The sequence below is a fragment of the Mirounga leonina genome, unplaced genomic scaffold, assembly GCF_011800145.1.
Source record: "Mirounga leonina isolate KUSES-001 unplaced genomic scaffold, KU_Mleo_1.0 Mir_176, whole genome shotgun sequence".
Lineage (NCBI taxonomy): Eukaryota > Metazoa > Chordata > Mammalia > Carnivora > Phocidae > Mirounga > Mirounga leonina.
In genome coordinates this window covers 58,997,530-59,022,318 of record NW_023270454.1, presented here as the reverse complement: position 1 = coordinate 59,022,318, position 24,789 = coordinate 58,997,530, and the positions used below count along the sequence as shown (strand labels likewise).

The following is a 24,789-nucleotide window of genomic DNA, read 5'->3' as shown; positions in this document are numbered from 1 at the left end:
TATTTTCTGATATGCCCTTTCCTCTGTCAGGGCTTTCTCCCCATACGTATTGCCTCAAGCCAAAACATCAATAGTAATCTTCTTTCCCCAGCATCTTGACTCTCTGGCTAGTACTGGTTTTTCTTCCATGTGGGAACTTCCTTTCTGGTCTATATCTCAAAACACAGAGTTGAAGCTCCTTAGGAAATTTGCTTATATAAGTTGGATCAGTTTTCTGACATAGAGGGGACCTCCTCCCTTTGCTTCCTATTTCACAAAAATTTGGAGCATCTCTTTGGACAATCTTGGCAGGGGAGGGTTTTTCTTTCCATTATGCAAAAACTTTTATTGTCAGCCAACCATCAAAGGAGATCAGAGGAAATGGTTTGAATTTATGATCCAGCTATTTGGACAGATCTGGGCTAGAAAATGTCATGCAAGGCATATGTATAGCCTTTGTACACTTTTACATGTTAGCAACATTTTTTCATTAGGTCTGACCATACATGCTGGTTTATTCCTAATTCTCTCCTATTTTTCCCATCTCACCTCCTACCAGCCCATCCCCCTGCTATTTCTCCTTCTTTTGCCACTTTATTTTTAAAATAATATAAGAGAAATATGTGTCTGCCTATTAATTTATTCCTTTACTAGACATTGAGCATCTGTAATATATACAAGGCACTATCTTAAGAAGGTCCTGGTGATACATGCCTATATAACAAAAGAGTCCTTCTGTTTGTTTACTTGTAAATTCCCTCAGAAGAATAATCAGGACAAAACTCATTTTAAAATTTTTACTATTTAAAGCATTTTCTTTTCTGGACATTTTATATTTCTTTAGTATTGGGACATTTTGTTACCTATTACCTGTGGTTAATTTAAAATTCACTTGAGAAACTTGTAGAACATATGCTTCTTCAGCACCTTGCTTTGGGGGGCCAGTCTGTAAAAAGTCCCTTTCTCTTTGTTCTGTTCTTATATTTTTCATTACCTTTATCCATATTCCTTTGTCTTTTCCCAGTTCTGCTATGCCAGAGAAGGAATGGCAGGGATTTTCTAAGCAATTTCCTTAAATATTCAAAGCCTTTTCTTCTCTTCACAGTTAAATTATTTAAGGAATTTGGTAAATTAGAAAAAATATAAAGTATTTTAATGAAATAGGAAGAATTTTCTAGGTGAGACTTTATATCATTTTCATGATGAGTTTTTACTTTTTTTCTTTTTATTGCTGCTGTTTTTTTTTTCTTGTTTAAAGTTACCATTTTTTCTTTTTTTTTTTTTTTAGATTATTTATTTATTTATTTATTTGACAGAGAGAGACAGCGAGAGAGGGAACACAAGCAGGGGGAGTGGAGGAGGGAGAAGCAGTCTTCCCGCCGAGCAGGGAGTCCAATGCGGGGCTTGATCCCAGGACCCCAGGATCATGACCTGAGCTGAAGGCAGACGCTTAACGACTGAGCCACCCAGGCGCCCCAAAGTTTCCATTTTTTCTGAGATTTTTCCTGGACTTGCTTATCTGGCAAAAGTAGGTTGTGTTTTAAAAGCTCATTTTGGAAATGAGTGACTATTTTTTTTTTTTTTTAAGATTTATTTATTTTAGAAACAGAGCAAGTGAGAGAACTTGCTTACTGTGAGGAGGTGCAGAGGGAGAGGAGAGAGAGAGAATTCCAAGCAGACTCCCTGCCAACTGTGGAGTCCCTGGGGGTGGGAATCAATCCCACGACCCTGAGATCACAACCGGAGCCGAAATTACAAGCCAGACGCTTAACCGACTAAGCCACCCAGGCACCCCTAACTAATTTTAAGTTGAATTAAATTACAGAGTTTTGTTATCTAAGGCAGGCTTATTTAAATAATAATATATAATAATATTTATAAGATTCATACATACCCAGTTCTCTGAGAACAGATTATAGTAAACTTATTAAAGTATGATTGTAAGGTAATGATATTTTAGAAATTGAACTCAGGTTTTAATGTAACCATTCAACTGATTATGAAATTTATACAGTTTGAAATTTGGTTAAAACATTTGCCTTTAAGTTGATCATATTTTCCATGATATTTGCAACTTTGGGAGATATCTGTAATTTTTTTATTTGAATAGTTTATTTCTTCTTTACCATAATTTTTTTTTCCTTATTAACTAGGAGTTATAGGAGCATCTGGCTCCCATAGCCTTTATATGTTTCAGTGAGATCCTTAATGTGATTTACTAAAGAACAACAAAATCACCCAGATTAGTGGCAGTTTGCAGTTAGTGGCAAAGTTTTGGTGTGCAGTTTCTTTTATTCTTTCTCATCTACTTTTTTAAGCTCTCTGTACTCTTACCTCTGAAATTGTTAGATATTTTCAACCAAGCTTGCTTATGCAAAATGGAAGTGAAACAGGAAGAGGGGGAAAAACTGAGTGGAGAGAGACAAGAGAAGGAAAACATACTTAGAATACTTAGCCCCTCTTACCACGCGGTGCAGAGCACTTCTCTATATTTGTACTTCCCTCACAGTTCACCTACTTTACTTTTCAGAGTCCTCACTTAGTTGTCTTTTTTGTTGTTGTATTTTTTCTGAAGTTTTTATTTTTAATGGATTGGGTGGAGAGAAAGAGGCTGTAGATGGTTTATGGCACTATAGTACAACTGAAACTTTGACTTGTTTTTTTTAAAAAAACCTCCATTGACTGTGTTTTGAAAGCATGGGGGAGAATATTTTTTGTCTTTTCACTATATAAAGCTAATGGCTTTCACTTATTTTCACTTAGATCTAAGAGCACATTTTGGGGCGCCTGGGTGGCTCAGTTGGTTAAGCGACTGCCTTCGGCTCAGGTCATGATCCTGGAGTCCTGGGATCGAGTCCCGCATCGGGCTCCCCACTCGGCGGGGAGTCTGCTTCTCCCTCTGACCCTCCCCCCTCTCATGCGCTCTCTCTCTCTCATTCTCTCTCTCACAAATAAATAAATAAAATCTTAAAAAAAATAAATAAAAAACTGTGATAGAGGGCGCCTGGGTGGCTCAGTTGGTTAAGCGACTGCCTTCGGCTCAGGTCATGATCCTGGAGTCCCGGGATCAAGTCCCGCATCGGGCTCCCTCCTCAGCGGAGAGTCTGCTTCTCCCTCTGACCCTCCCCCCTCTCATGTGCTCCTCTCTCTCTCTCATTCTCTCTCTCAAGTAAATAAAAAAAAAAAATCTTAAGAGCACATTTTGAATACTTACTGCTTCCTAATTTTGCTTTATCTCCATTAAAGAAGCATCTGGAAATGTATTGATCTTTCTTTTGGATCTTGGAGGTTGGGTTTTCTCAACTTACTTCTTTCTGCATTATTTAGTATCTTCAGTAATTTGAGATGTTTATGATTTCTAAACAGAATAAATGTATTTTAAATATTTGAGTTGGTTAAAAGTTAACATGTGACCCTGCAGAAAATTTTGAACAGGCGCCAACCCACTTGCTACTCCTGGCTCCTTGTCCTCCTGCTGGGACTTGTTAGCATGAAAGAACAAAATGAAAAGTACTCTTTGTCACAATATTTTCTATAAAAATAACACTTTCAAAAGAATTTTTTGTACCTGGCAGTATAAAACTTGGCATGTAACAAACGTGAGCATCTTGACTCACAAATGTAAAGACACTGTCAGTCCCCCTGGAGCTACTGAATTCCTCTCTCATAGTATATCTCTTAATATCTGCATTTCTGTTCATTACTTTTACTTTGTCCTTGTGGAACTACTTCGTAAGTTGTTGTTTTGTTTTTGTTTGTTTTTTAAATCTGATCATCAAGTCTTTTGGCCTCCATGGGTATGCATTTTGAGGGGTTCTTTTGTTTTGGTGTTGGTTTGTATATTGCTGCATGGATGCTTGTCCAGAAACTACTATAAGAAGTTTGTGGAGGGCATTTCCCTTGGGAAATTTACCTCGCTGCTCCGTCTATACTTGTTTGACAGCTGTTCCTTTACTTCTAACTTTATTATTAATTCAAAAAGTTATAAAGCCATATGTGAGCAGCTGTTCACTGTTTTCATTAGGACCAAGTAAGAAAGAAAGGACCCAGCTATTATCAGGAGTGATTTAAGTTAGATTTTAGGAATAATTTTCTGGCAGTTATGATATAGTGTAACTTATTAAAAAGAGAGTTACAGATTTTTTTTTATTTTTTTAAAGAGCATAAAATAGTATTTGTTGAAAGATGAGAGGAGTTGAAAGATGAAATACTGTCTGAAGGTGGGATAGTGAACCAGCTAGTTTTTGAATTCCTGCTCTAGTTTTAGGATTTTATGATTTCATGCTGGTATTTATTCTTCTCTGACAGACTAACTTTTCCCATGACTTTCTGTGCTTTAAGATTCTTCCATGCAATAGTAAGCTCTTTAAGCTGATTTATATTCATTTTTGAATTGGTATCTTAGCTGTAGATTTATTCATCATTTATTTGGCATTTAGGTGCTAAATTAAAATGCAAAACTTATTTACCTTTAGTTTAAGATATGTAATGATCAGACACAAAGGACAAGAATAGAAAAGTTACAGTAGTTCAGGATTGCTCATGAAACTACAAATGCAATTGCCTGATGGGCTTTTATCTTTTGTCACTAAGCCTTCAAAATATAACTGTTCATTGTAATCATCTTACAGACATTTAAATAAACTAATACCTAGTATTTATTAAATAGTTACTGTGTGCCAGGCAAAGTGCAATTAATATAAACTATACTGTTTAATTCTCATAATGAAACTGGGGGCTTAGGATTTATCATCCCCATATTCTAGATGAGAAAGTTTAGAGAGATCAAGTAAATTACCCAAAGTCATACAGTAACTGGAAGATCTATAATATGAAAAAATATATGAAGTTAAAAGAAGCAGAATATAAAATCGTGAATACATTATGATCTCAGTGAAAACACACACACACACATTTGAAAGACTAGAGGGTACCATTAACAATGACTACTTTTAGGTGTTGGGAGAACAGATAATTCTTATTATATTGTCCTTCCTAATTTCTTATAGGCTGTACCTATTATAAGGATAGCTGATATATAATCATATGAGGTGGGAATTGCCAATTTTTTTTTCGGGAGTTACCCCTGATTGCTCTCATTCCCTCACATTCTATTCAATAAGTCCTACTGGTTCTACCTCCAGAATATATTCTCATGCCCAAATTGGCCCTCCTTGCCATCTCACTGCTGTAATCCTGCTCCAAGCCACCATCTTAACTGCATCTTCCATATCCAGTCTTGCCTACCCACCCCCCCACTAAGTTCATTCCCCATGCAGTAATTAGAGTGATTTTATTTTTAATCTCTTATTTACTGTATTTTAATCCTGAGAGCAAGGATTTTGTAGACCATTACCTGGTATGGGACTGAGTATGGAGTAGGCACTTAGTGGTTTTTTGAATGGATGACGGTGGCATGGAAAGGTGGTCAGCTTCATTGCTTCCAGCTCACCTTGCGGCCATTTGGCAAGGGACCATAGGAAACTGCTTTAGACTTAGTTGTAGCTAGCTCTCTGTGTGATTGACCACAGTAGTGGTTTTTTGGATGCATTTCTTTTATTGCTTTTCTTTTTCACTCATTTGCTATCATTTTCACATTCTAACACCTTGACTTAAGTCTTACATATATGCACAATTTCCAAATGTCGGTCCTCACCATCTCACATATTTGAGAACTGTAGAGCTGTTTTGTATTTTTTTCAGTAGATTTTGTATTACTTTGTTTGAGACGGCTATTTTATGTCTTTAGACAAAGACTTTCTTATTTCTTTTTCTGGAGTACAAAATTTTGAGGACATTTCCTCACTCATCTTTGTGCCCCTACAGTTACTAACACAAGTCCAGCACATAGAAGACATTTCTTGGTTTATTGAATTTATTTCACTCGTAAATTCCAATCACAGTATAATAATTGGAAACTATTCCTTAATTTCCAAACATGTTCCTTTTAATGTAACTTCCAGTTACTTAGTTGTCCAAGTCTGAATCGTGGCTGTTGCCCTTGATTCCATGTTCTTTTTTTACCACCCCTTCTTCAGATCTAATTAATTTTTAAAACTCATTGATTTGCCTTATTTAATATAGTTTACTATGGTTTAATAAGCTTTAATTTTTTTCATCTGTATAGCCCCACTGCTACTTTAGTGCAGATAATCACCATCTCTTATCTGAATTACTGTAGAAGCCCCCTCCAAGTTCTAATCCCTACTCTGTCTTGTAGCCACATTTGTCTTCCAGAAATCTGATTATGTCATTTCCATGATTAACTTGTTCTCCATATCTCTCAAGATAAAGTCTAAACTTCTTGATGCCTTATGAGTCTTCAAGGTCTGATAGCTTCCTCTGTTGCTAACCTTCTTTGTTTCTACTCCTTTCTATCCTTTCCTGGCTCCCTAAATTCTAGCCATACTGAATTACTTTTAGTTCTCCTAATTTATGATGCTTTTTTTCCTCTTTCTCCTCCCATGGCACCTACTGTTACTTTCAGCTGGCTAGTTTCATTTGATCCCACCTCATATATCACCTCTGAAAAGTTTTTTTTGACCATACATATAAATTCTGTGACTATAGCATGTACCATGCTATATAGTAATTGCCTAATTATGGAAATATATCCCTTTAAGGAAGTATTCCTGTATCAGGTCAGAAGCTCAGTATGGACAAGAACTATTTTGTCCCCAGCAACCAGCATATTATGAAATAGACATTTAGTCAGTATTTATTAGATTAATTGATATTTCTGCAGATGATGTTGCCTCATGTTTCCCTGAGAAGCTAGAGACCTTCTGGTGTAACTCCCTCAACTCCCTGCGTTTCCACCAGTCTTAAACTTTTTATCTTTATCCTTTTATTTTTAAAGATTTTATTTATTTATTTGACGGAGAGAGAGTGAGCATGAGCAGGGGGGAGGGGCAGAGGGAGAAGCAGACCCCCCGCTGAGCAGGGAGCCCGATGTGGGGCTCAATCCCAGGACCCTGAGATCACGGCCTGAGCTGAAGGCAGACGCTTAACCGACTGAGCCCCCCCAGGCGCCCCTATCTTTATCCTTTTACACTCCTTTCCTACTACTCTTTGACAAGATAAATACTTAACTAAAATATAAAGTGGGAGATATAAATACAGTAAGAATAGAGGACTATTAACTATCTTTCAAAAAGTTTAGTGGTGAAAAAGAAGGCGATAGAACATTAGAAACAGTATCGAAGGAAGGTTGTTTTGAAGGATAGGGAGAAACAGGGAATGTTTGTAGGCTGAGGAAAGAATATAGGGAAAAATACAATCAAGCAGTAATAGAGAAAGTACAACCGATGAAGCAAGAGCTCTCTCTCGGCAGAGAGGTAGGGGACAGGATTGTTTCAGTCTTCTTCTGCTTCAGCCTTCAGGGCAGTGGAACAACTCCTCAGCAAGACTATTAGGTCCATACAGTGGCATCAGTGTTTTGGCCTCTTCCATGCTAGTGAGCACTCAGTTTTCCGATAAAAGCATTCTAATTTTTCTTGGCGGACAAGCCCTCTCCAACTCCGGGTCCAGCTGACTCTGTTTGCTAGTACTCCCTGATCCTTGTTAACTACAGAGATCATCTTTTATCACATGGATTTCTTTGTGTTTATATTAGTGATTTCCATGTGTGGTTCATGGAGGTACTTAGTATCTGATATTAAGTTCTTTTAAAAAACTCTTTTTTCAAGACTCTTTAAAAGACTGATTAAAAACCAAACATACACAAATGTATTGAAAACCAAATTTTATCGTGATGAAGATTTGCCAGATTGATTTAGTTTCATACAAACCTGAGAAAAAATACTCCCTAGGCATTTATAGGCATATAATTGAATCTTTTATAAAATGTCATTGATTAAGAAAGATATAGTTCTACATTAACCTTTAAGAAAATTTTATCTGTATATGTGTACTTATTTAAATTAGCTTAAATAAGTATTCTGCTATAATGCTACATTACTTAAAGTAAAACTCAGGGTGCCTGGGTGGCTCAGTTGGTGAAGCCTCTGACTCTTGATTTCGGGTCAGGTCATGATCTCAGGGTTGTGAGATCGAGCCCCGAGTTGGGTTCACACACTGGGTGTGGAGCCTGTTTAAGATTCTCGCTCTCTTCCCGTCTCTGTCTCTCTCTCCCTCCCTCTCTCTTAAAAAAAAAAGTGAAACTCAGATGTGCTCCAAGACATGGAAAGTCCACTCCTAGTGGAGCACGTTGACAGTGTGCTCTTCTCATTGTATAGGTATAATAATTGCATAGTAACAACTGAATGAGCACCATGCAGGATCATAACGGTAACACACTCTCATTTTAATTTTCACAAGTTTAAGGAGTGCTTCTCTGACTTTTACATTTCTGGTAGTTATTATAAATATAGCTCTGATACATTATATATAACGTATATATACTGTCTGTATGTGCTCATAAATGTGTGTTTGTGTTGTGTGTGTATGTATATTCCACTGCTAAAAGGCATAAAAACAAAAACTGGTATATTTAAAGCATTCAGTTCAGTAACCCTGTTGTTAAATCTACTGACCACTGCTTCTGTAATACTCTCTACTTTTTGATCTATTTAGTTTTCTTTTTTTTTAAAGATTTTATTTATTTATTTGACAGAGACAGAGACAGCGAGAGAGGGAACACAAGCAGGGGGAGAGGGAGAAGCAGGCCTCCTGCTGAGCAGGGAGCCCGAGCAGGGAGCCCTGATGCCGGACTTGATCCCAGCACCCCGGGATCATGACCTGAGCAGAAGGCAGACGCTTAACGACTGAGCCACCCAGGCGCCCCTCTATTTAGTTTTTTTTTTTTTAAAGATTTTATTTATTTATTTGACAGAGAGAGACACAGAGAGAGAGGGAACACAAGCAGGGGGGGTGGGAGAGGGAGAAGCAGGCTCCCCGCAGAGCAGGGAGCCCGATGCGGGACTCGATCCCAGGACCCTGGGATCATGACCTGAGCTGAAGGCAGTCGCTTAACCAACTGAGCCACCCAGGCGCCCTGTTTAGTTTTTGATAGTTGTTGACTACCCTCCTTAACACTCTCTTCCCAGAATGTTTATTTCTATGAGAGTATGCTGCAGTATTTAGAAGTCTTAATATCTGCATCCTACTTTATTTTTTTTAAAGATTTTATTTATTTGAGAGAGAGAGAGAGAATGAGCAGTGGGGTGGAACAGAGGGAAAGGGAGTAGCAGACTCCCCGCTGAGCAGGGAGCCCAATGCAGGGCTTGATCCCAGGACCCAGGGATCATGACTTGAGCGGAAGGTAGACGCTTAACTAACTGAGCCACCCAGGCGTCCCCCTCCTACTTTAAAAAGATTCAGTGGCAAATTTAAAAATTGATAAAGTATGTGTGTTTGTGTCTGTACTGTTGGTGTGTGTGTAGAGAGAAAGTGAGAGCATGCATTAAAGCATGTGTGGCAAATATTAAAAATTGGTGAATTTTGGCAAAATGTATATATACACTTACTGTATTGATTTTTCAACTTTTGTGTATGTTGAAAATTTTCAAAATTTTATTTAAAAAGAAAAAGGAAAAGAAAAATGAGAGACACAAGAAAGCAGAAGCAGGAACTACCCCTCAGGGGCGTGACAACTCGGCTGCACTTTTAGGCAGGCCTGGTTTTAAAAGTAACAGTCACCTTCTGTGGTAAACAGTCACTTTGATCCTATATTTTTAGGGCCGTAAGCTTATGTGCATTGATCTCAAGCTTAATTTTAGTTTTATTAATTGGTGAGATCAGAAATCAGGAAAAGAAAAAGGCAAAATAAAACCCAAGGCTGATGATACTGTAGGGAAACTTAACACGTATCACTCATGCTACTAAAATAGATAAGGCGGTTGGGATAGCAAACTGACATTATGCATCAAGAGACCTAAAAATGTTCATGCCTTTTAATCCAGTAATCTTACTTTTTAGAAATAAATCCCAAGAAAACAATTTAGAAAAGAATAATTAAATCTGATTTCAGGATTATGGTTCATAATATAGCATTCTTCTGGTTCCGTTGACAAAAAACAAAAACAACAAAGTCCCCCTCTCTAAAACCATGCGAGTTCTTAAAAAAAAAAAAATAACCTTTTCCTGATATTAACAAACAAAACCTTTCTCTTTTTTGGCTTTGTGAATTGTTTGTTTTTCTGAACTTTTTCTTCCTCTTTTTTTCCCCTTTTGCCTCTTGAATGTAGGTGGTGCCCAGCAATCTGCCTTTCACCTACATCTCTCCTCTCCTAGTGGCAATTTTAATTGATGTCATAGTTTTTATTATTTGTATGTAGAGCTCTCTGAAATTGAAATTCCAGTCCTGTACTCTTTCCAGAGCTCCATTTGTGATGCTTACATTCCAACTACTCCCTTTTTGTCTCTTGAATATCCTGTCCTGTGTTTCAACTCTTTATATCCAGAAATAAAAATCTATCATATATTTTCCCTCTTAAAATTTATTTTTCTTTTCATGTTCTATCAACTCATCTTGAAATCTTCAGCTTTAAATTCTCCCTCTTTCTTACTCTAACCTCAAAACCCTCGTACTGTGGACCTGTAGTATCACTCTGGTGTGTCTTCATCCTCTGCATGTGGTTACCCTAGTTTGAGTTCGTTTTTTTAATTTTAAAAATGTTTGTGATAGGTCCTTAATTGATCTCCCTGCATTCTTTCTCCTCTCTAAATGAATCTTGTCAGAGAAGTCTTCCTAAAGCACAGATCAGACCATATCACTTTCCAGATTAAAAATCTTCAAAGACTTTTTATGAAGAGAGAGGTTCTTGAACTCCATCATCTAGTCTTCAGGGTCCCCCACTATATAGTTTCAACTTAGTTTCCTTTTTAAATTTTTCTCCCTCATATCTTTTTTCTCTTATTCCTTCATACTTTCCTCTGAACCTTTGTAATTTTTTGGCCTCTACCTGACCATTCCCCTGTTTTCACATTTCCAGATCTCATCTGTTCTTTAGAAGTTGACTTTCAGATTTGCCTTCCAGCTGGAAGTAATCTTTTCTTCCTGGGAACTCCCAAAAGCTTTTTCTGTGTCTTTGTTACTGTGCTTAGCATCCTTTCCATTGTACTGTGATTATTTATGTACACATTACTGGTGGTTGTTAAGTTCTTTAAAGTTTGTATTCATGTCTTATGTTTCTATTTCCTGTGTATATTGTCTGATATGTAGTTCTTAATGGATATTTACTAAGTGAACACCATGTAAAGAGTTGTCTTATTTTGGTGGGTTTCTTTGTTGAGAAAAAGGAACAAAATTTTGAGGATACTTCATGAATATATCAAAGACAGAAAAAATCGTATGTTCCCTAAGAACCTACAGAAATATTTTTGGAAGTAATACATAATGCAAATAAATTTGCTAAAAAGATATATGTAGATGAGACCTTGCATCACTAATTCAAACCATTTTCAGACAGATGAAACTTAATTTTTCAAGCCATCTAGAAAAGAAGATAAACTTAACAGTTTGTTCAGTCATTTAAACAGTTATTTATACAAGCAGAAACTTTTTTTCTTTAATATTTCTGTAATATATAGCTCACATTTCATGTACTCTAATTTACTTCTAGAACTTTTTAAGGATCTTCTAGATTTTTAAATGGTTCTATTCCCCCTCTTGCACTTTTTATTGATTCTTTTTTTTCCCCTCTGTTTCTCCTGGCAAAACTTAAATTTAGGTAATGCTCTGTTTTATAGGTATCCTGGTCAGATATAGGAGGACTGGAAAATATCAAACTGAAATTGAAACAGGCTGTAGAATGGCCCTTGAAACATCCAGAGTCTTTCATTCGAATGGGTATTCAACCACCTAAAGGAGTTCTTCTGTATGGACCACCTGGATGCTCTAAAACAATGATTGCAAAGGCTTTGGCCAATGAGAGTGGCCTGAATTTCCTAGCTATAAAGGTAAGGTGTTAAATTTTTTAATTGCTACTTTGTCTTCCAGCACCACTAACACCCATCCTCTGATTCTTACCCTTAGAAAAACATGAAAAGGCATCTTAAGGAGTGGCTGAGCTTTAAATAAACTAGTGCTTGTAATCAGCAAAAATGGTGGACTACTTTATTTAGTTTTGTGATTCTCAGTATTTCTTATGTCCGTGTATAATAGAAACCAGTCTTGTTTAGTTTCTGTATTTTTTAATTGTGCTAATAACCTCTTTTGCTTAACTAAGACTTAATTTAAATATGACATGAATTTAATATTTATATAGAGAGAGTTTTAAAGAAATCTGATAATTTATATGGTAAAACTAAATTCCTTAAAACACTTTTCTAGTCAGGCAATATCTGTACAAGGTTTATATTCCGAAACACACACATACATTATTTGTTCATTGCCCTATCCTATTACTTGGGGTAGATAATCTTATCTGACATGTAAGTAAGTCTTACTTGACTTGACTTTAGGGCGAGATATTTTTTTTTTAAGGTTTATTTATTTATTTTAGAGAGAGAGCATGTGAGCAGGGGGAGGGGCAGAGGGAGAGGGAGAGAGAATCCTCAAGCAAACTCCCCTTGAGTGTGGAGCCCGACATGGGGCTCTATCCCAGGACCCTGAGATCATGACCTGAGCTAAAATCAAGAGTCGGACGCTTGACCGTTGACTGAGCCACCCAGGCCCCCCAGGACAAGATATTAATTTTTTAATTAATTTTTATGTAATATGATCATTTATCCAGTTACTAAATATACATATATAGAACCTTAAATCCATTAGTGGAATGGACTTTATCACAAAAATATGTACTTCAGTCTGTTAAATATCAAATTCATTTCAGGAAAAGCACATGATAAAAGGCTCTGTTTTGATAGTACCAGGGAATTTTTTTCATAACAAAATATGTTTTCTATCTTAGAACACTGAAATCCTTGGCAGTTTGAAAGCATAAAATTTATTTCAGAGTAGAGTCAAGTTTTTACTTAAAATTTTTTTGGAATAATGTTTAGATATGTTTAGGCTATTTGCTTTTTAAGAATCAGTATCTTCACAATCACTAGTGATTGCATATTTGTGATTATCTTGTGGAAGATATTAGATACTGAAAATAGGGGAGGGGACCATTTTCACTATGATCACTTACACTGAATCACTACCACAGTTTTAAAGTTTGGAGCTTTAAACGTTGGAGTAATGAGTGATTTTGAAATTTCAGAGACATTTTGATTTCTCTTTGGTGCCTTTTCTCTTATGTCATGGTAATGGACATAACTGTTTTACTGGCACTTCTACTCTTTTTACTGTCATCTCCATTTTTCTGTGCCTACCTTGTTGTGTTTTCCACAATTGTATATTCATAATCCTTGAATTTTTTCTGTTTCCTGGATATCTGAAACTTACTTGATGAGGTCTGCGCTCAGAGTTATTTATACTGGAATCTCAAAGAGGAGCACATGTATTTTCCTACAAACTAGTATCTCATTCTTATGTGATCTAAGATAACTGTTCCAGATGTTACCAGGACTGCTTTCTGGCCTATTTTAGGATTACTTAGAAATACATTTATTACTGTTTTTGAGTATGAAACATTTCAGAACTTTAGGCAGTTTTACTTTTTTCACTGTGAGAAAATGTACAAAGATTCTTTGAAAGGTTTATCTTGCACACTGTTCATGTAAAATAGCCACGCGTGTGTTAACTTATTTGAGCTTTTTCACTAAACTCATGTTCATTTTTCTTTTAGGTCATACTCGCACAAAGAATAAGTGATGTTAAGAAATTTTCTTATTCAATTGAGTTCATACTTGCTTAGAGATAATTACATATCCTACTTACTAGTTTTTATTTAAGGTGGATTTTTATTCAATATACATTTTAGTATAGTTTGGCAGTATTATTCAATTTTTGAATCTGGGTGGAGATTATATTTAATGAACAATGAATGTTCATTTTACTATTTTTTAAGTTTTCCTACATGTTTAAAAATTTCCAGAAGAAAAAGTTGGGAACATGAAAAAATTTTTGTTTTTCTCTGCATTTTCATTGGTCTTTTCATCTTGTCTGATCATTGCTAATGAGAAAAGTTTAAAGTAGCTATGTTATACAGCTTATGTATGCAGAAATGAAGTCAAAGAAGTTGGGAATTTATATTATATTCTTCCTAGTTTTTTTTTTTTCTATGAAGGAAAAGTTGGTTTTGGTTACAACATATATGTTTCTTTTCCAAGGGATTTAAGTGTTACGTTTGAGCTTTTGAAATCACAAGTTTGACACATTTTGAAAATGACCAGAGAGGGGCGCCTGGGTGGCTCAGCCGTTAAGCCTTCAGCTCAGGTCATGATCCCAGGGTTCTGGGATCCAGCCCCGCATCGGGCTCCCTGCTCTGCAGGAAGCCTGCTTCTCCCTCCCTCACTCCCCCTGCTTGTGTTCCCTTTCTTGCTGTGTCTCTCTCTGTCAGATAAATAAATTAAAAAAAAAAAAGAAAGAAAGAAAGAAAGAAAATGACCAGAGAAACGTACATAGACAATGAAATTTTCTAGCCTATTGGAAAATACAAGTATCTAACATGTATTGAAGGGAAAAACTCCCTAACATTTTTTACAACTATAATTACCTTTAATTCCAAAAATAAAGAATTTGAAGATTTGAAACATTTCTTTCTCTGAGTTTATGAAAGAACCCTTTAACTTCACCTGTGCATCTTTCCTAAACAGTGATTAGAAGATGTGTACTCAGAGTTCAGACTTCACCTTGGCTTGTGTGGACTCTTAATACCCTTTGGCATCTGTATGTGTTGTTGTGTAGACTGTAACACTTGACATATGCTTAAGTTTAAGTTTGTCATCTGTGTCAATTATGTCAAAATATTTTCCAGTTGAAGTTTCCTCTTTGCTTCTCTCTTGCTTTTGTCTGGAGTGCTGCAATAGATTAATTACCCTTGTGTAGTTGGGCCGCTTTACTTTATGAAGAACTGTTACTGATTCTGGAAGAAGGATGGTTAGGCATCTGACAGGGATTTTGAGCAAGTCCTTTATTAGCTGTTATTGGTGAGTACAAGAATGTAATGAGCTTAGTGTATGCTTGATTTTTGGGGGGAAATTTTCTTCTGGTAACTTGTCTCAAGGAGGAATTACACAAAATACATCCCATTTTCAGGAAACTGTTTTATTCAAAAGCATGCACGATTCCAAGTACTTACTGTTCTTTATTTAACTAGATCCCCTACTATTCTATTATCAAAGGTACAAAATAATCTGAATTTGGTAAGTTCCAAGTTTATCTTTAAGCTTTTGTTTTTAAATTTTGTGGGCTAGTCTATAACTCATAGAGTTTCCATTTTGCAGATACTGTGTGGAAAACTGCATAGATACACCTCTTTTATATACTGAATGCTTTAAGATTAGTTTCTAGGATTGCAAATGAAGATAATAATGTTTTAGACCGTGAAATGACTTTTCCAAGGTCAGAATTGTAGTGATGAAACTGAAATTTGATCTCAGGACTTTCTGAATGCAGAGTCTAAACTCTGAACCACTGCATTACATAGTCTTTTATTCCCTGCCCCCGCCCCCCCTTTTAAATTTAATGCCCAGTCCTTTTTTTCATTAATTACACCATGATACTGGAGGAGGTAGTTCGGGCAGTTTCTATTGGGCAGGTTCAGAGAAGTGGAAAGATGTTTCTGGAACGTTAAAAAAAAATTTGTCCCTGTAGGACCAAGAAAACTGAGAAAAATAACATGGCTTTGGAGAAGTTGGTGAAATTAATAAGAAAGAGTAGTCACTGCCAAAGAAACAGGAACCTGATGAATAAAATGGAAGTATATGGAAGGAGACTAGTGGTTGAATAAGGTGGAGCTTGAAATTTACCTATTACTATATAATTTGTGGTCTTGAAATCGTGTTACAATGAAAAGAGTACTAAGCCAGGATTCAGATAGCTTTGGTTTGATTCCTAACGCTTGCACTTTTTAGCTCTGTAGCCTTAAAGAAGTTCTCTTGGTCTCAGTTTGTTTTGTTTTGTTTTGTTTTAATCTGTATAAGCTCTTTGAGAGGATTAGTATATTAAGAAGTAAGTGAAAAAGTTTTGGAAGGCGTAACTACTCAATTCTTTAAGTGCAGCCTGTGTATAGTTATGACTTCCCGTCAAAGAGTTCAGTGTGAAAAGGGGAAGACTTACTTGACAGTGTAGAAACCTGGCAAACACTACCTCAGCCAGGTGATCAAGGTTAACATCTTCAGTGATTAGTCATGTTGATAGTGTGTACCCTTGTATGATGTGACAAGAATGGCACTTTATGTCTGGGGTCTTCCTCCATAAGAGTTATAATCTGTGTCTGACCATGAGAAAAACATCAGGCAAAAACAAATTGAAAGGCATTCTATAAAATATCTGACCAGTACTCCTGAACCTGTCAAGGCCATCAAAAACAGGGGAAGTCTGAGAAACTCACAGCAAAGAGGAGCCCAAGAAGACCTGACAGCTAAATAATGTTATTGTGGTTTTCTGGATGAGATTCTGGAACAGAAAAAGGACATTAGATAAAAACTAATCTGAGTAAAGTATGGATTTTAATGAATCAATATTGATACATTATTATTAGTTGATTATAACAAATGTACTGTACTAATATATGATAATAAGGGAAACTAAGTGTGCAGTGGGGGCTTAGGGGTGGTGTATATAGGAACTCAGTACTACCTTAATTCTTCTGTAAATGTTAAACTTTACCAGAAAAGGTCTGTTAATTAAATAAAAGAGTTTAAAGGTCAGTATCACAGATCCAGACATAGTTCAGACATTTAATGAATGTGACTGAAGTTAAAAAGCCTGGCTCTCATAACTCCGTACTGCACTACAGGAAGAGTGGAATGTATGGAAGGAGAAAAGCCATGGGGAGATTGCCAATTCCTTGGGTGAGGGCTTTAGGGGAGACCTTCTTTCCTATTCATCATCCTGCTGTTCATGGTGATAATGGAAAGTTCCTGGGAAAAGAGAGGAAATTGGCTGGGGCATCTGGGTTTGGGGCTTCCCTGAGCTTGCCTATTTCACTGCAGTTCTCAGTTGAAGCCTATAAAGGAGTGTGTTGGTTCTGGCCCTAGACCCCACCATTATAAAGAATACTTTCTTTTAGTGTTTTGGTTATTTTTTCTTTCACCTTGGATATAGCTTCTAATTTAGTCTTACCAGGAACTATGTCCAGATTCATGCCTTTTGTGGACCCTAACTCATTATTCTCCTTCTATAGGTCCGTTGCCATTTGGGCTCATCTAGAGTCTGAAATCTTTTGAGTTTCTGTTTAATTTCCTTTAGGGCTTTTTTTTTTTTTTTTTTTTTTAACTTTAATAATTCCCTTGGCTTCTCCAAATACTGTTGTCTTATATGCCCCATATGCTTAAATTGGCAGTTATTAGCATCATTATTAAATATATACTTAGTTTTATCACTGTTTGAATGGCTCTTAGGGAAAAACGGTAATTGATTATTAGGACAAATAGAATGATGTGCCATTGTCAGTATCACAAAATTATGTAGAAGTTAGGTTGGATTTACTTAACTTTGGCATGATTTGTACACTATATAAGCTGACATGTTAAAGTTGAAACATCATATGTTAAAACTTCATGTTAATAATTTTTTTTGAGTTGGGCTTGTATCAGTCAATAAAACTGCTATATAAAAAAGATCCCTTGACATGAAAATACTATATAATATTTGGCTAAAAGCAAAAAATGATAATATGAACTATAATAACAAAACCTATAGCATTTGGAATCTTAGAAGACCTAGATTTAAAAAGAGAAGAATGCTTTCAGACTTCTAAGAAGTTTACTTAATAACAGAAAATTTTAAAGTTGGATTGATTTAACTTTTTATTCATGGATTCCAGCTAAGAGAGATTAGTCATTTTTTCCTTCTTTTAAATCTCTTGAATAAAATTTAATTAAAGTTGAAATGTTATAGTTTCATGTCCCAGTGTTTGCAATTCTGCGTATTAGTCAATAAAGGAGTTGGAGAGTGACTAGAGTGGTCAGCAGTAATGTAAGGGGTTTCTGGAGGCATGTCTACATTCATACTTTATAGCTAGCTGAATTGTAGTCAACATGGTACTGCTGTGCAGATTCTGAAATGTATCGTTTTTTTTCCTGAATTAATAAATTGTGGGGAAGGTTTGTGTTGTACTTTTTTTGAGAGGAACAGCTTGAATTCTGTTCCCTTCTCTGCTAGCCCTTCTCGCTTTTTAGGGTTTTTACTTGCCCAAGGCATTTCTTGCCTAGTACTTAATACCTGTTTTCAAACCCCTTGATGTACTTTCCCAAAATGGCCTTCTGTATGTGCTGATGCCGTACTTTTTATTAATTTTCAAGATCTTTTACTCATATTACATATATGTAATTCTATCTCATGTGAGTTTGGGTTTTTATGAGTATATTCCATAACATTTAACCATAGTTAACACTTAGGTTAACTTGCCTTCCCTAGACATTTTAGAACTTATAAAAACTTGGTTTGAATTGTAATGGCCAAAAGCAACAGGCAGGTGTCAGGCACATTTAAAAAGCCCTTGGGAAGACAGGAAAAAACCCAGTAGTGATTAAAGGGGCAAAACTGCAAGGCAGTTTTTTTGAGGTGTAAATATTATACTTGAGTTTGTGACTGATAGGATATAAAATCATGAAACAATAAAAGATAAGTCAGATTTAGTTCTCACTGGATTAATAGCACAGCTGGACAAATCTTTATGTGAATTTATGTTATTTTTGTTTTGTGAACTTGAACACTTGAAATCTTAACCGTGGAAACATGAAAAATAACATTACTCCAAAATAAGCCTACTTATGGTACTTAATTTGTTTTTCTAGTATTTCTTAATTACCTTTATGAGTGAAGCACATTATCTGGGCAGGTGAAATGTGGCAGGACTAATATACCACAGTTCTTTGGTAACTAAAATTGGAAAAGAAATAACCTTATCTAGTCCCATCAACCCTATTCTCTGGATTTATATATTACTTTTTTAAAGACTTAAAAAACCTATCAGCAAATGTGGCACTCATATTTTGATGTAAATGGTCTTGTTTATAATGGAAATCAATAAAATTCTTATTTTCAAATTAACCCATGTTAGCAGCTATTTATTGACAATTACACTTTGCACTTACCACTTGTTCTGCTCCCGCAAATACCCTTGAATTTGAATTGCTGGTACCATGTAAAATCTTTTTTTTTTTTTAAAGATTTTATTTATTTATTTGACAGAGCACACACAAGCAGGGGGAATGGCAGGCAGAGGCAGAAAGGAGGGTGAAGCTGGCTCTCCCCACTGAGCAGGGAGCCTGATGGAGGGCTTGATCCCAGAACCCTGGGATATGACCTGAGGCAAAGGCAGATGCTTAACCGACTGAGCCAGCCAGGTGCCCCACCATGTAAAAATCTTAAGGGCACATTTCCTTTTTTTTAAACTTTTTTTATTTTTAGAAGGGCTTGGAGCAAATAGAAGACATCATAGTTTTTAGAAAGAGTAGTTGTCTGTGAACCAAAATCCTGCATTTTTATCATTATTTTCTGCCATTTAACTTTTCTGGGGGTTTTGGCATTTCATTCAACTTCTTTGTACTTTGTTTTCCTCAGGTTTTAAATGAAGTAGGTTAGACTAAATGACTCCTAAAGCCCTTGCACTAACAACATTTTGAGTATGCTAAACATAGTGCTTATATTCTAATCTATTGCTTATCCTTTGTTTCTGTTGATTGCTAAACTTCTAGGGCATTTCCTCTAACGGTGAGGTGTGATGCTTAAGATACTTATATGCCCACTCTGCATTTATTAAGCTGTGTGACTTTGTGCAAATTACTTAAACTTCTTTCACTTCATATCTTTTTTCTGTAAAGTTATGATAAGAATATCCATCTCAGAGGACTGGTGTAAGCAGTGGAGGATAATACATATGAAACATTTAGCAAGATTTCATGAAATTAGTTGACAGTAGTTGCTGCTTTTTTCTGTTTTTAAGAATTGGATATATATTGGGCCTCAAATGGAACAAAAAAGTATAGCATAATAGCTTATAACTCCTTAAGTTTTCTGTTAGAATAAAATGTAATATAGGTCTTTGACACCGAATTTAATCTTTTGCAACTCTTTGTACCAGCATACAGTGATTTTTAGCTATTTTAACTTTAAGCTCAAAATAGACCTTCCTTGGTTATGATATTGCCTTGACTTCTTATAGAATTCTGGACCCATGTAACATATCAGTGTAGCTACTGGGATGCATTTTGCAGGCCAGTCATCTAGGTAAGATTTATCAGCATGTTGGTCTCTGCAAAATCATATGTACTGTAGGGATCCTATGGAAGTCTTTTTTTTTTTTTTTTTTTAAGATTTCTTATTTATTTATTAGAGAGCGTGATGACACGTCTGGAGGGAGAAGCAGACTCCCCGCTGAGCCGGGAGCCCAGGACCCTGGGATCATGACCTGAGCCAAAGGTAGCTGCTTAACTGACTGAGCCACCCAGGTGCCCCTCCTACAGAAGTCTTTTTATTACTGCTATGACTTATTAGTAATACTTGAATTATTCCAACCCATATTTTCTTTATAGTGCAAAATTCTTAGATTTTCAGTTTTTTTTTCTTTTTGTTTTTTGAAGAAAAAAACATTGTTTCTTATTTACAGTTTTCTTGTAACTTACCTCTATGTAGTAGAGGAATGACCCTTTACTGGTTAAGGTTATGTGCCATATTTTCACATTTCAACAAAATATCAAGTCTGTTTGCCTAAACCTCATATATTTAAAACATTAATTTTTTTGTTATTAGTAGCAGGGTATTGATATTATTCTCAGAAATCATGAAATGATCATAATCTTGTACTTTTCAACACTGATATTCAAGTCATCTTTTTTAGATAATCTGTGGAGAACAATAATTATTTCTCCAGATTCTCTACTTTCCTTCAGTTAAGCCAGATAATTAGAAAGCAGTATATATGCGTTGTATATATTGCCTGAATATAAAGATATGTCTTCACTGGATTACTATTTTATGTCATGCCCTTGACATTTATAGAGAGTTGCTGTAAAAACAATAACAATAATTCAGATGTGGCATGATAATAATTACATTAAACACAACAGTGACACCAGCAATTTCCTGTCTGATTATTATCAGGGCACACTTGCTTAATTAGTTACCGTAAATGGAATAACATTCTACATAAAAATTTCTCACCCTTTCTTCACTCTACCCTCTCTGACCTCCTCCCCGACAAAAACCCATTTTCATAATTATCTAAGGTTTGTGTTATTGAGTGGGCTCTGTTTCTTGTTTTATTGTTCACTTTCTTAACTGTTTGTCCACAGTCTCCTTTGGGTAAAAGTGTAGTTTATCATACTGTAAATGAATAGCACCTGCTTTATTTATTTGACTTTATGTATTATGAACCAGCAGACATTGTTTTGTACTGTAGTACCGGACTAAAAATGATCATGTGAGGTGAAACCATGCAAAAATGATCAATGGGGATAATTACAACTGTTCTACAATCTTTAAAAATTTGGCGAAAACATTAAGACCTCTCTTACTCTTGGTTATAAATATGTAAGGCAGTGCATTTTGGCTGCATAACAACAGCTTTCTTGCTGGTCTCCCTGCTTCCAAGCTGTCTCCTTAGTGTAGCCATTCATTTACACTCTAATGGTATAAAACTCCATTTTATGAGGACACTACAATTTTATTTATCCATTTTTTAATTGAAGTATTTAATATATCTGCCCCCTAATTAGCCTCAACAATTCTGTACATTACTCAGTGCTCACCATAGTAAGTGTAGTCACCATCTGTCACCGTATCGTGTTATTACAATATTGACTATATTTCCTATGCTGTACTTTATATTTCCATGACTTACTTATTTTATAATTGGAAGTTTATACCTCTTCATCTATTTCACCCATTTTTATATTAATGAATTCCAGGATTAGGATTTATTTTTGGTTGCAAACAATGCTTCTGTAATATTCTTGTATATGTCTCCTTTGGTATACGTACAAGAGTTTCTCTATGGTATATATACCTAGAAGTTATTGTCATTGGGCATGAACATCTTAAACATAACTAGGTGACATTGCTTTTTAAAGTATCATTAATTTTTTTCCCTTAATGTTTTAATCAATTTTCTTAATATTTTTAAGTCCAAGTTTTTTACTTACCAATCGTGTCATTGATATTTTCAGTGACTTTTGATCTTGTTGACAGAAATGAACTGTTTCAAATTGTGTGAGATTAATCTAGATCAAGGGTCAGCAAATTACACAGCCTTTGGGCCAAATCCAGCCTGCAGCTTGTTTTAATCTAGCCCTCTAGTTAAGTATGAATTTTACATTTTTAATGGGATGTTAAAAAAGAGAAATATGTGACACAAACTATATGTGGCCCATAGAATCTAAAATATTTACTGTCTGGCTCTTTATATTTTGTCTTCTCAATTCCACAGTACTCAGGAAAATGCCTTCAAGTTTATTTATCTCACTGATGGCTATAAGTGTAAATTTTGTGTTCCTATTACATGGTCTAACATGTGTCTTAAAAACAAGCTTGGGGCACCTGGGTGGCTCAGTCTTAAGTGTCTGCCTTTGGCTCAGGTCATGATCCCAGGGTCCTGGGATCGAGCCCCGCATCGGGCTCCCTGCTCCGAGGGAAGCCTGCTTCTCCCTCTCCCACTCCCCCTGCTTGTGTTCCCTCTCTTGCTGTCTCTCTCTCAGTCAAATAAATAAATAAAATCTTTAAAAAAAAAAAAGCTTGTAAAATTGATTTGGTATTAAGTCATTGCTGTTTCTTCAAAATCCTTTAAAAAGTGAGAACACTGTGCTTCAGCCTAACTAATGTTTCATCCTTTGTCTTCATTGAAATTAAATCTATTTTGGGATGCACTATTTAAGAAATTAAGATAATTAAATCATTAGTAATGAGATTAGAGTCATGAAATTTCTCTGTAGCATTTTTGGGGAAATAAGCTTAAAAACAATTTCATTTAGTAAACATGATTTCTTGGAGACAGTTTAGGTACCAGTGCATAAACAGTTGGTATACTAATTATAAAGTGTAGTCATCAAAAGCACTGTCCCAAGCAAGTTTTCTTAAAAATGTGTTTGCTTACTGATGGTTTATGTGTTTCCTGGTTGTTCGTAGATTTCAGTCACAGATGTAGAAGTACCTTAAATGTTAGATGTTATTTTATAATATGTCATAATTATATTTTTAATATATCTGCCCCCTAATTAGCCTCAAGTACTAATTTTTTAGAGTATGTATAATCTATTACTCTGAAATAATTTTGAAAAGATTATTTTTAAAGAAAAGAAGAAAACAGATATAAGAAATAGATGAGAGGTTTTTTGTTTTGTTTTTTAGGGAAACAGCTTTGTTAATGTTACATAAAATTTACTATGTATCATCTTGGATTAATCAAAAAAATCAGGCAGAAAGATAAAACTCTCTCTCTTATTACTTAAGGATTTCTGTGTTGATGCTATCAAATAACTCTTCTTAAGTGAACATGACTAAAGGCAGTATCCTTGGTGCAGCTGGGTTTTGTCAGCCTGAACGTTGAGATACTCTTCCTGTTCTTTTCTTATTCTTATCCTTGACTGTTCCGCCCTAATCCCCATGTGTTCTAATGCATTCACTGGTTGCCATACTATCATATTGCACCCATTGTGGAGGTAGTATATAAAAAACAGTATTAAAGATCGTCTCCTTTTTATCAGGCATATTTATAATTTGAAAGACTTTTAATGCCTATAATTTTTGTCCGTTTTTCCCATCTGTTTTTTTAATTTTTTTTTCCCTCCTGTCTTTTGGATTAGTTGAGTATATTTTGGTATCCTGTCTTACCTCCCCTATTTTCTTAATAGCTAAACCTCTTTGTTTTACTTTTTAAAAAATACTTGCTCTAGGTTTATAGTACAAACTTAATTTATAGTTTACCTTCAGATAATACCATACTACTTTATGTTGTAAGATTCTTACAATTTACTTTCCTTTATGCTGTATTTGTTCTATACTTTATCTCTACATATATATAAACCCCACAGTATATCATTACTTTTGTTTTAGATGGTCAGTTGTCTTTTTAAGAAATTAATGAAATATATTTAGCCACATATTTACCATTTCCAACAATCTTCATTTCTTTGTATTTGATACAAATTCCCTCCTGGCTTTTTTTTTTTTTTTTTTAAGAGAGGGGGGAGAGAGAGAGAGAGAGATGGGGGGGGGGCAGAGGGAGAGGGAGAAAGAGAATCTTTTTTTTTTTTTTTTTGCTTTAAATCTTTTTTGGGGGGAAAGGACACCACACTTCTACTCAATTAAGAGATACATTTTTACAGTCTTGAGGTCTTTCATTTTCTTTACATTTATCATGCCATGAATGCATAGGGAATGGGTTCCAGCAGTTTGGGCTCCTTTCCATTGGTCCTCACAAAGTGTGCTTCTCTGGGTGGGGCAGGCTGGCGCTTCAGTTGAACCCAACTACCTTTCTCTTTGGCTTCCTTCTTTCTCTGAACATTTTCCTTCATACGCTTCAGGAAGCTATCTCGGCTCATTGAGTGTTTAATATGTGTACGTTAATTCTCTTGGCAGTAATCTTGCGCGGAACTTCTTTGTTTACAACAATGCCAACAGAATGCTAACATCATAGACTCTTCCAGTTTTGCCATGGTAACATTTGTGGGGCATTCCTTTTTGAACAGTGCCCATTCCCTTGATGTCCATAATATCACCTTACAGATTTGCATGTATGTGGCCAAAGGAGCAACTCCATGTTTTCTAAAAGGCCTAGAGAACATATAGTAGGTACCTCTCCTCTTTCCCTT

General features: G+C 35.6%; 1 protein-coding gene across 3 annotated transcripts in view; it reads left to right on the top strand.

Moving 5' to 3' along the window:
• SPATA5 (spermatogenesis associated 5) overlaps nt 1-24,789 on the top strand; it is a 336,495-nt gene that overhangs the window by 56,781 nt on the left and 254,925 nt on the right. For all 3 annotated transcript variants that reach the window (XM_035023114.1, XM_035023116.1, XM_035023115.1), the window contains exon 11: nt 11,671-11,880. In XM_035023114.1, the coding sequence (XP_034879005.1) occupies nt 11,671-11,880 (210 nt within the window). The remainder of the gene's footprint in view (nt 1-11,670; nt 11,881-24,789) is intronic.